Source organism: Porites lutea, chromosome 8, assembly GCF_958299795.1.
Source record: "Porites lutea chromosome 8, jaPorLute2.1, whole genome shotgun sequence".
NCBI lineage: Eukaryota > Metazoa > Cnidaria > Anthozoa > Scleractinia > Poritidae > Porites > Porites lutea.
The window spans coordinates 17,125,614-17,138,827 of NC_133208.1; the positions used below are offsets into that span (position 1 = coordinate 17,125,614).

Consider the following 13,214-nt stretch of genomic DNA (forward strand, 5'->3'; position numbering starts at 1 on the left):
TGGCAAAAAAAGGAAGGAGTGGCTTGTCAGCTTGGTACTTGGTGAGAAACGGTTGGATTTCTTTTGCAATCATCAAGAAGAAGAAGTTAAGTTTTGCTGTGAGCAGTGGGTCACACATGGGAACATTTTTAAATGATTTGTTCTTGGGCTCTGTAACTTCTCCTGACTTTTCAGCAGTAACATACTGCACCACAAAAGGGATAATTTCAAGAGCTCGCTCAACAACAGGGACATTTTCTAACCAACGATGTCTGCAAAAATCCAGTGGAAAACTAGTAGACCCAATTACACTTGTGTAATTTTCACGGTGGGCTGGAGAATCTTTAAAGAGCCATGTAACACTTGAAAGAAAAGTTTCAACCTCCCACTCCACTGCAGAACATCCATCCCTAAACCGTTAAAAAAATTTCCAAAATCACCTATACGGCCATTTGGTTCTCACTTTTGTAGTGCGAGCTGTGGCGAGAGTTTGAATGAACATTAACAGAGTTACTCTCCAACATAATAAAGAATTTATTGTGTTTATTTTTTATTTTAAAATGGTTTAACGCGCGGCATGTTGAGTACTCCTGCAAGCGATGTTCACTGAACGACTGAAAACAATCGACACAGCGATTCAAATTACAAGAGAGACTACTAACAATCAATAAAAGAAATAAAATTCGGTGAAACATATACAGAGACACCAAGTTTCATTCAGGAAGACAAGTATTAAAGTGTCCCTAAAAATCCTGAGCCTCTAAGCTTAAAGCTTAAGTTTATGTTTTAAGCCAGCTTCCCGGTGTTTGCTTTTTTCAAAGACGAACTCGAGGCAAGAAAATCGCTCAAAGCTTTCTTCTACAGCCAGAATTATAACTAAACATTCTTTGGAACGTTTTCTTTCTATTTGCGGTGAGAAACTGTCTAAAGGCTTTTTAAAGTTCTGTAAGCTTCTATCAAACCTGATACTCGGTCAGATCATTGTCTCAAATCTTGCAAACGTGCATAAACTAAATACTCGCATAAACTACGCTCCACTTCATTAAATTTGACACACTCTGGCTTACTATTCGAGATGCAGCCCCTGAAAGGTATCAAGTAAGGCCAGTATCGCTTCAGACTTTGCAACCCTCTTACGCATCAAGCAAGGTGAAAACGAAAACGATGCCATTCGAAATCGGATTTCCGACATTGACAAGCGACGTATTTCTCAACCAAAAACCCAATAAACAAACTAGCCATGAATAACAGAAGACTCCTGATAGCAGCTGAGTTTCATTTTGTACATCCAGTGCAAAAAGACAGTTAAAAACATCACAAGTTGACACAAAACTCTGTCAGCTTCAGCTGTCATAGCAAACAAGATTCAAGATGCTGCATAAATTTTCCGCATAAACTCACCTGTCAAATTTTGACCAATCAGAGCATAAAAACTGAACGTAGAGCGTGACCAATCCGTGACCATGGTGAGAAAAGTCAAAAGCAACTGTCTTCCCTGCCGGTAACAGCTGGCTGAATTTTCGCGTCCGAGGTCAGTTTGAAATCGAAATTTTAATTGTGCGGCACATGAACACAACATATTTCATATGAATTTAAAAAAAAATTAAACTTGAGCCTGCGATCACTTGAAAACTAGTAACTTGTCGGCCGATAACTTCAAAAAAATACTTGACTTTGATGGGTCGACACGTGAGCCCGCGATACGGTCAAGTAATAGTGGTCAGCGGGTACCCTGTTTTGACAGCTGTCAATTGATCAAAACATTGATGTCCAACATGTGTGCATTATCAGTTTTCCTGTGTTCCCAAACTAGCTAGAAAGTATGAGATTGAACATTGTTCGCGATCTGGTAAAACAATCAACTGGTCAGCGACAGCTTCCAAATAAATCACGTCACCTTGATGAGTTGACACATGAGCCCGCGATATAGTCATGGGATACTGGTCAGTGGCTATCCTTTTTTGACAGCTGTCAATTGACCATATTGTGAATGTCCTATATAAAAGATGTGGACTTGCCAAGACTCGCCTGAGACACCCCTCCCTTCCATTTGATAGCCTCCCCTACCCTACCCGTACAATCTGTAGACGCGTACTTACGTACGCTCGGTCAATCACGTGACAACCAAACGAAAAGAGGTTGACCATATTCAATGAATATGGGGCTCTGTCCCACGCGCGCTTCGCGCGCGCGGGAGCCCCGCGAAAAAAAAAAACGCCTATTTTCGTGGTCTTCTCATTGCCTTGAAGATTTTTTACGTATTCTTCGTGCTTCTTGCCTTTCATATGGTTCACCAAGGCTGACTCTCCTATTACATTTAGGTCTATGCTCTTCTTGCAAGCAAAGCAAACGCTTTGTTTGAATTCTTGTCTTTTGGAAGCCATGACTTATAGGCATCTTTTCCAGCCATTTTTCATTAAAATGACACTTTCCTGGCATTGTGACATTCAACTAAACCCAAAATAAACATACACAAATACCAGAAAATGAGTGCTTAAAAACCCGTGCAAACCAGACATGCGCTGTGCAGTTGTAGCTAAACGTACATGCGCGAGAGTAAGGAGAGAGAACACTGGCAACGAAAAACACAGGTTATCACATAATTCGTGAGTATTTCCAGAGCGTTATGCCTTGCTTACCTGAACATATGTCTTCACTGGATTTCATTTACTTTAAACCCGTAAAAGCAGATATTTTTCGATCTTGTTCAATAAAAACTCAAGGACCGAAAACGAAATTCAAGTACTTTCGAGGCCTTGAAATCGGACTCCTGAAATTCAAGGGTTTTCAAGAAGCGCACGAACCCTGTTTTAAAAAACAAAATAATAATAGTAATAATAATAATAATAATAATAATAATAATAATAATTAACAATTTTTCCTCAAGCCTGAATGGCCTCTGAGTCAATAGCCCATTCCGCCTTCAGCCTCATGGCTATTGACTCAGAGCCCATTCATCCCACAAGTACTCTGAAGAAGCTCTTATTTGAGTGACTGCAAGAGTATGTTATTCTAATAGCAATAACAGTTGTAATAATGTCAATTGTGAAAGACTTTGTTTATAGTTTGTCTCTTTATAACTTTGCTGTTGATTGAGACGGACGTGAAACTAATCGCAGATACAAATTCTAAGTGTAAGGGGAGATACCAAGTGCTAGTCTCCAATATATTCACATCAGTAACTGACTTATCCCGTAACTTGCGCATCTTAACAATTTAGATTAACAAAAAATAACGTGATAAGCTTTTACTAATGGATGGCCACAGTCACATTAAGATAAGCCAATTTCCTTTCTGAGCTGTGTGCGTTTCTGTTTGTGGATAAGTCCAAGACTAATCGAGTAGCAGGTTTAGTGGGGGATTATGCATCCAACTGTAGATATAATGACCTATGATTAGTTACTCCAGCCTTGTTGGCCACTGTGTTCAACTTACATTGTGACCTTAATTTGCAATAGTCATCTTCAGGTAATAGTTACTGATTAGTTGCTGGTTGGCTTACCCTCATGGAGATGTTACACCCCCCTCCCCCCCCCCCCCCCCAAACCTGGTAGTCTGCATCAGGCTGAAAGTCTCCATAACAAAAGTACATTGTTATCTGTGATCATTGTATAGAGACCTTATTCTTTTATTAACTTTTATTTGCAGCATGGTATTCCCCTATGATGATGATGATGTATTATCTGTTGCCGTTAAGCTGGTTAAGTAACTTGCCCACGCCAAAAACAATTAATTTTTTGTAATTCCACCGCTCTTTAACGTGCAGTCACTTGTAGTTTGGTCGTTTTTTGGGTGGGTGTTTTCAAAACAAGATTTTTGGATTATGTAAATTAGCTAAGTGTAATTATTATATGGCTGAGTCTGTTTTCGCCATGTGATTGGTCAATTTGCGGTCCGTAACTTGCTATACGGACCAAAATTTTTAAAGAAAATGCTCATTTCGGAGGGCTAAATCTCTTTACCTCGGAAAAATGTTTAAATAAACTTATAAGACGCCTGTCAACCTTGAGGATTGGGATGTTGACTTTGCCTTTCCAAATTTTAACCTAGCTTTGTTTTGATGAGAACGAAGCTGTTGTAGAAACTGAATCGTAACCTTACCGAGGAAGAGAATTCTAGTCAGTGTTTGAAAATTTTAACGCAGATCACAATTAAAGACGAGAATAAACTGGCAGAAAGAGAGGTTTTCCCAAAAACAATTAACGAGCGAATCCTTCGACAATGACAACAGACTTACCTTGAGAAGCTTCTTTGCCTTTTGCGGTGTTTTTTCACAAGGACAAACGGAGGCAAGATGGAAACGACTTCTAGACAAACACAGTGTCCGGTCTCCAAAATACTCCAGCGTTACATTAAAAAGATAAAACTTACAGTGCTCTTAGTTTTGACCGAATAAATTTTTTTAATATGGCGAATTTGTTTTTACTTTCTCGGAAAGCCTTTGTTATGTGTTATTGTTTTCGTGCGCCAATTAAAACTTTTTGTTTGGACACCTGTCAAATGACTGTCAAATCGGACGAAGAGACGAGGTCTGGGACCGAAAAACGATGTTCTCACAACTTGCAAAGCGGTCACCCTGCGTGGTGGTCAGCGGATAATTGCAGTATTTTCCCACAGTAAATATTTTTAGACTTTTTAGAAGCAAGAAGGGACCGGCAGAGAAGTCAGAAATGCTTAACAAATTGAAAAAAATAGTATCATGCATCTTTGTTTTTCTTGCATATCGTATTTGTCTTTCGGTACTGAAATTGAGGGGGAAATTAAAACGCAACCGTGTTAGATCTTAACCAACAACAACGGGCGCGATCGATTTTATGGGTTACATCGTTCTTGCCGGGCAAGGATAACTTCATGCTGATAAAAATTACTGAAGAAAGTGTTAAATTTATCGCAAGCAAGTATATTCTGAGAGCTTTATAAATATGAGTTTACAGCTCTACATATCATAACTGATTAAACATTCACACTTCATAACATTTCACTTCGTTTATTACGATCAGTCAACGCCTTGAATCCAAAATTAAAATTCAAAACGATCCTAATAAACAAATCAGAACTACTACTGAAAGCTCTGTACCTTGAAGCGACTTTAACTTTCCTAAGGCTTGCAGCAAAACACGGCTCGATAGCTCAACTCTTCGGCGGTTCTTATCAGCTGTACGGAGCTATATGTTGCATATTCCAGACTCTGCATAGGGAAATTGTTTAACAGAAAAAGAAAAGCGCCCACTGTATCTGAAAAGCGACATGAAATCAATAAATTTACGAATTACCTAAATATAATAGTGAGAAACAGTCCCGCCTTCGACTGCCATGTATTTGTTTCTTCTTAAGACCGTTGATCTATGGATTTTGACGTAATGCGCATGATCAGTACACAAATCCGCTGGCAAAACCTTTGCTGATCGCTTTGCAAGTTGTGAGAACATCGTTTGGATTTCATTTAAGAGAATGTATGGGTAGTAGCTTCGCCCCCCCCCCCCCCGGTAAAATAGGTAATGGCGTGATTTCGATGCTATGACAACTCCGATGTCATTGCAACCCTGATCATGACAAATTTTCATCTACTGTGGTGGTAATTTTTCCTAATGTTTGTTTATTGCGACGTAGTTTATGCTCAAACTTGGTATTGACCCTGAAAAACTGTATCGAGCCACCTTCATACGCCAGTACGGCCTATGTTGTTGGAATAGGGCCCTCGTGTCTTCGACTCTTTTGTAAAAATTTGGGACACTTGCGAGAATTTATTGGACAAATGGTTTACCGCCCCCCCTGGCAAAAAATTTCCCGTACGCCTATGAGTTTAAAAATTACCCTTTTTTTAGTTATATTGTTTGTTTTTATTTAAAATATCTGCTTTTTTTAATCGCCCATTTTTGGCGAAGTTTCTTGGAGACCTGAGCAGATGAGAAAGGAAACACAAATTACGGCACGCTAAACGTATTTTTCATGGTACATACTTGACCAATCAGCGCGCGGAAAACCGCTCAGTTGTTCTAACTAACATTCTAATTCTAACACTAGTATCCAGGTTACATTAGAGCTGGCAAAACCTAGCAACCAAACCATTGCCTTCGTGCAGACGTCACTGAAATAGCTTCGAAAGCAAGTTGAAAAGGAGACATTTGCACGCAGGCTATAAAACAATGATCAAGCAATACCAGGGTTGTACCTATAGATACTTTTTCTCTTATTACGTCTATATAAAGTAATTAATTTGTTGGCAATTTTATCTGAGGAGTGCCGTACATGCCGTGCGGTACGAAACTAAGTAGTAATAAAATTGCCAAGTCGGATCTCACGTTGACACCAGACAAACTAGATTAAAGTAATTAAAGCTATATAATTAACAATATTTAATGAGTCGTTTTGGTTATTACCTAGTTTACAGTAGTCGCTGATTTATCACTTGTTGTCGGTGATATGAAATAGCTATAAATAGCTATAATTACCTTATTTAGACGTAATAAGAGGAAAAGTAAAAATCAACTCTTCTAGCATAATTACCTGTATGTTTTGCCCGCATTGATAGCAGTTAACTGCGAAGCTGAATAAATATGTTCAGTATTATCGAATAGTCAAATAATGTCCATTGGCACTATTATAGATCAAGACTACAGAAATGACGTCAAAATGTTCAACTTTCAAGTGGAACGGCGAGTGGTTAGTCTGCTACACAGCCGTTTTTAGTTTCTTTAGCGGGTAGAGTTTAGAGGAAATTTAAGTGCTTTCTTTTCCCAGGGACAAGGAAAACTACCGTATTAAGCCGTGTACGTAAAGCGGAGTTTGACTGTACTTTACTGAAAGGTAAAACAGAGATTATCATGTTGAGAGCGTGATACCTTACACGCACCAATTCCTTTATTTCACTATCTTCCTGGGTTGATGATTGCGGGTGTTTTCGCTTTTTATTAGTTTCAGTTCAAGGTATTTATTGTAGCTACAGTTTAAGTTTCTAGATTGTAGACATATTTTGAACATGGTCTTCCTTGTCGCTCGTACTTATGTGATTTTATTTCAATAAGTCGTAAACGAAAATAAAAGTGTTTTGCACTCTAATCGTTGTGTGTTGTTGAACCCGCCGTTTATTGTGGCATTCTTAAACCCTTAAACACACCATAACAGATTTTTGCTTTTTAATTCCTTCAAGACAACGTCCTCCTGCCTTATAACTGTTGCTTGCTGAGTTGTAACTTGAACTCTATTTCTGCTAGTTTTCATTGTAAACGCAGGATTTTTGCTAGTTTGTATCATGTGATGTATTTTATCCAATGAGATCGAGGTACCAATTAAAGGTGGGTCCAGATTAACCTTGTTCAGGGCAGTAAACGGAATTGTAAAGGGTAGGCAATTACTGCAGTAGAGTTAGTTTGGTAGGACTATCGCTTGTTACGCCGCATTGTAACTTTTGACGCAAATGAAAGCGAATTGTAACAATTTTTTACCCAAAATGTAACAACTTTTGAACTCGAAACGTAACAAGACTGGCGCAAAATGGAACTATTTTTAAAGGGAAATATAACAATGCAAAATGCAACAGCATTGAAATTTCTTGGACAAATACCATTTTGTCAACAATGTTAAAAGCCGTGCTGCGCTGAAAACCTCGTGAAACATCACTTATATTGTTGCAATCGTCACAAAAGGCCAAATTAATTAAATTACTTAACAAAAATTCTCTTGGAAAGATAACGAAGGAGTTGAACTTGACAACTATCTTATCACGTGCGCGTCAGGGGGGCAGCAGACGCTTGAATTCTGACAGAGTTCAGCACTGAGAAAGGCCAACTTATTTCCTCAATACTTCCCACTTACATAGGTAGTGTAAAGTTCATATTTTGTATCACCAAATAAAAATTCCTTAAATATAGTAATTCAAACTTCCACATGTTGAAGTTGGGTCGATATAGCCGGGAGCCACTTCCTCCTCCTTCCCTCTTCCTTCACTACCCAGGAATCAGGCTCACCGTGGCGCTGACAGCTTCGTAGAGCAGAAGTATGCTAAATTTTACCCCGACATGTACATGCCTCATGAAGTTGTTCCGTTTTGCATACAGTATATTTCCTCAGCTGCGAGGCCCTCTGAAAAATATATTTTAAAAAAAGTGATAATTTTTGATGGCCGAGGAGCGCACCTTTTCATTGCTTTATAATCAGTAGGTCATTATCAATGGCGGTCAAGGCAATGGAATGGTCCACTTCCGAGTTCCAAAAACCCTCACTTTCAATATGAGGCTAGGTGCACAACCTTTCTTGTGAAAATGAGTTTTATTTGGGTGAGAATGAATAATAAAGAGTTTTAGATCCGAGTTTACCGCGAACCTCTAACCGCGGTTTGCGGTTATCCGTTTGCGGTTCGGCGTTCAAACATGATTCGATTTAGATTGGCAGTGGATTAAAGGAGTGGATTCTGGTTTATTTTTCCATTTAGAAATAGAAGAAAAATCAATCAGTGAAAATAAAAGAAATTTACGGTAACACTGGGTTATCTAGCAGCAAAGAACTGTAAATTCCTACATTAGTTCTTCTTGCAATTTTACGGCCGCCATTTTGAATCAGCAGCCATGAATGGCACTTGTTTTCAAGATCCAATAGGATTTATCAAATTTAGCATTTTGCCCGAATTTGTGCCTCTGTTAATGGATAAAGACTTGCTCCATAAGATTTTTGTATCATTACGTGGGATAAAACAAGAATTATACGCAAAAAGCTTTCAGGTAAATGACATACGGGAAAACAAATCTCTGAAAACGCACGTCGTAAACCTCAAACGTGACGCGAAAGACTTGTCACGTGGCCTCCAGCGGTTAGAGATTCGCGGTAAACTCGGATCTTAAGCTCTCTAAGGGACGGACCATTAGAAAAGTGATGAGGCGGAGGTGGGGGGTGGGGAAAAAAACAAAAAATAAAATTCATGCAAGGGAAAATGACAAGAAAAAAAATTCGTACAAAGAAGAAGGTAAAGAAAAAAAAATTCATGCAGAAGGAAGGTGCAATTGTGACTTTTTCAGAAAGTTTGAGTTTCTTTCAGAAAGTCTGAGTTTCAGAAATCAACAATATTACCAGGCACAATATGAATAAACAAAAATCACTTTCTTCTTATTGAAAGGAGACAATTAGAACCATGTTTTTGTTTTAAATTGCAGCTAGTGTACCTACAACATACACTGTATACTGTATTATAATAAAAATAATAAAATAAGATTTGTAATAAATAAATATTAGAATTTGGTAGCTTTGTAAATATTCTATAAAATTATTTGTGCCCACAATAAAAATTAGAGGATGGGTCTTACCGCCTTGAATAAGAATTCTATGATACAATGAAAAAGTGCATTCACGCGTAGTAGTAAGTGTTAAAACTTTAACTGTCAACGACATAAACAGCAACACTGCCACCGGTACTTTAAACAAAAATTAAGAACCACAAAGCATGGTTTTCATTGGCAGTCAGTCTACCTGCAACATACAGTGTATCCTGTATTATAAAAAATATCATCCATAAACAGTTTCAATATTAAACTTATATAGTATGAAGTAGTTTTGTGTTTTGGCATTTTAAGGAAACTACAGGATCTTTTCACTGGATTAGATCTCTTTTAATAATTTAATGTACATGAACCTATCATAACCAACAAAAGCAGGGAAGTGTTTTCTTGGCTCATAAGCAAAATTTCCTTCAAATGACCAAAGTAAACTTTCAACATATTAAAGGCAGCTATGCCCCCAGTCCTTCTTCAATAAGTCATTAAATGACTTAGTTTCATTAATCAATTGCTATATAAAGTAATTTTTAATTATGTTATGCCAGTTTCTGGCATGTTTTTGATAATGTACTGTATGCATATGTCCTTTCGTATTCATCAAAGGCCAACCATTCAATCCTACTGTGCTGGGATGCGCACAAACACCAGAAGGACATTTCAGGGAGGTGCAAAATGTATCCCACCATTCCTTATAATGTCAGTGAGAGTAGAATAATTTGATAATACACCGTATTCACAAATGGCGGACACGCGGGGAAAAACTGGTGCCTAGTCATGAAAGCGAGGCGTTTGAGGGTAAACAAAAATTGCGAATGAAGACTTTCAGTGAACTTGCACAGTGTTTAGCACGGATTCCACCTAAAACAACTTTGTATGGATGTCTTTTTAAATACAATGACGTGAGATGTCTTCTGCTTCTAATGTTTAGTACTGATTTGCTGTTTGCAATCAAAAGGGACGCGTATATCTTCAAGGAAACAGGATGATTTTGTAGGTTGCCGAAGCCTCAGAAGCTCGACAAGTGGGTGATGGCTGGAGAAAAGCGGCAAACATGTTGGCCCAAACTTCACGCTGAAACCGAATACGAAAACCAGCTCACTGCAATTCTGTAATTCTGCAAACTGCGTCATTAAGATGAACATCAAAATGTTCCTAAAAGTCTGGTGCAGATTAATACAGATGGGTTATCGCATATTTTTTTCGGTTATGTTTTTTGACCAAAAAAAGACCCAGTTTAATGAAATAACAATTGTCTACCGCCACTAAGTAGAATAACACGCCGTTTTGGAAAAAATTCCGTATAACCCCATACGTTAATTATGCATTCTGTTTCGTTAATTCTGCATCCACCTTATTGTCTTCTAAGACAATGGCGAATTCCCCAGAGTATTGCATATATACAACGGTAATGGATATTTACTGCGTCAATAAAAGAGGATTTCAATTTCTTTGTTTTTTTAAAATCTTTTTCTACCTTCTCTTTCTCTTTTTTCCCCTCTCATTCACCTTCCACTCTCTCCAGTGACCCCCGGTTTCCTTTTTCCTTTTTTTTTTCTCGGTAGTCGGCTAGATTTAAACCAACGCTTCCCTGTAGCTCTGGCGTACCTGTCTCTCTGCCATACCACTAGACCACGACGATTTGTTGAGATTCCCTGGTCAAAAAAATTAATATCTTTTTGCGTGCTCAAGTTCAAATATACATAACAAAAGAACTGAAATGTGTATTCATGTAAATTATTCACGCTTTTGCTTGTGACATATCCACGAAAACATGCATCTCTTCAGGCAATAACTAGCACGCACAGGCTTCACAAACACTCCTCTCTTGTATTACACTTGTCAGGGACTTGGTCAACTTTCATGTTTAGTATGGCTCAACTAAACTTTTAAAAAGCTCTCGAGAATACTGTTGGATCATGATCGCGACCGGTACATAGAGTGGTTTAAGGAAAACATAAGCTGCCCTCACAACTTCTGTTAAATGTGCACAGCTTTGGGAGCGGACTTAAATGAAAGCTGATTCACTCAGTTTCCTAACACTAATAACTAAACTTCAGGGTCATTTGGCGTTTTTCAAAAATACCCTGGCTCTTGTCCATGAAGAGCAGGAATAACGAAACTCAGTTTGGCCATCATTCGTGCTCAAATTTTGGAGGTGTACAGACGTGATGGGCCACGAGTATGGGTCTTATGAATATCTGCAAGAGGAGGGCTAGGAACAGCCCAAGCTTCGTAAAATACACCCAGCTGACAAAGGTGCCGACACGTAGTGCATCGAAAACAGATAGAGGGGTAAAGCATGGTTTGCCCTGTACAGGAACATTCAAAGAACTATTCCGCGAAAGCAACTACTGTGGAAAATGAACAGCATTTGTCGGAAGTTCGTATCAGGAAGCTAACCAAATAAGGTCAATCGTATCATAAAAAACGATATAAAGCTGAACTCTTTCAAGAATAAAAGGTCAACTTTTACGGGAGCTCTGAGAAAAACACCGTTGCTTCGGGGACATTGTAACGAATTATCAAAGTGGAAGCAAGAGCTTAGTAAGGCACAGGTTCTGTGGAATGTATTTGTGGATGCATATAATGACATTTTAGAAACAGTTCAAGACGATGAGTTAGCGAAGGTCAGGAATATCTGGGAGCAAGTTTGTGGTGAGTGGTCTGATTTTGAAAGGGATGTGAGGGATGAGATAAAGTATTTGGAACAAGCAGTTTTGGAGTCTAATTCTGTCATTTCTAAGGGTTCAAAGAGGGGTAAAACAGCCAAAAGTGTCTAGTCAAAATCAAGTTCAGCTATGTATGGTTAGTGAAACAAAAGAGGTGGTAGACCACACCACCTGGGAACATTTCCTTTTCTCTTTCAACAATAGTGGCAGTTGGGTCTTCAACAACACTGTGCGAAAGTGATAATAGCTAACGTCTCCGAAATGCGTCAAAATTTGTGAATTTCGAGAGGGAATACCGGTAAATATCCATGTAACTATAATCAATTGCGCGGTATTGTTATTGCCTTTTCCGACAAGATCTTAGATATCAGAATGACATTTTCTCTTTGATAAAGATCCCTTATTGTTGGTGACCGGCCGGGATTTAAACTTAATTTGGCTGAAATAAGGCTCATACGAGAAACGGAAGAACCAACCAACGCGCAAAAATAGGTATGGAAAGTTTAAATGATAATATAAAATGACAGCTGTAGTCTGACCTGTTTATATAATAGTCACCCTCGCCTGGTACTTGAGAGACTTGCCGCCTAAAGAAGGCGGTCGCTCAATAAAAGATCATAGAAAATACCCGCTGGGTGTGGCCGTCGAAACGCAACTTTGATAGTCTTTACAGAAGAACACCTCATTCAATCCTTTATTCGATCAAAAAATAAAGCAATCAGCGTCCTTTCAGGCGAACTATACCAGGGCGACCCTGATCTGCATTGATCTTTCACTTCAACAAAGTTGCTAACTTGTAACCTTAACAGGTAAATACACTTACCGTTATCATACGGCACTATCCGTTTTCCTCTAGACCTACCAGACAAACAGTGTTTATGAGCCCTGACGCTCACACCGAAATGTCTCATTCCTTCATTCTCTTACATTTACGGGTGGCCGCTAGTTAACAAAGGTAAAAATAACAAGAAAGGTGGCCACTTGTTAAAGATGACAATTCCAATGTTTGTACTGTATGCAGGGAAGATCGGGGCTTTCGTGAAAACAGCTTGCTTAATACAGTTAAAACGAGCAGCTAGACAAAACGAAAAGAAAAGGCACACGAAAAAACAAACAAACAAACAAACAAACATAGTAAAAGACACGTGACAAGCGTTGTTTGTGATTGAGTTTGTTTGTTTTTATAATTGCAGAGTGACTCCAGCGTGTGCTCTGACATTCGTGGCATCCATTTTCTTATACCGTTCAGCTAACTTCAATGGACCAATGACTGATATATTCTGCTGCTTGACACGTCTCT

General features: G+C 38.6%; 1 protein-coding gene across 1 annotated transcript in view; it reads left to right on the forward strand.

Annotated features, from left to right (window-relative positions):
• LOC140945811 (ovochymase-2-like) overlaps positions 1-7,038 on the forward strand; it is a 28,874-nt gene extending 21,836 nt beyond the window's left edge. The window contains exon 8 of the mRNA XM_073394862.1: positions 3,628-7,038. Coding sequence (XP_073250963.1) covers positions 3,628-3,645 — 18 coding nt within the window. The 3' untranslated portion in view covers positions 3,646-7,038. The remainder of the gene's footprint in view (positions 1-3,627) is intronic.
• Positions 7,039-13,214: the final 6,176 nt, after the last annotated feature.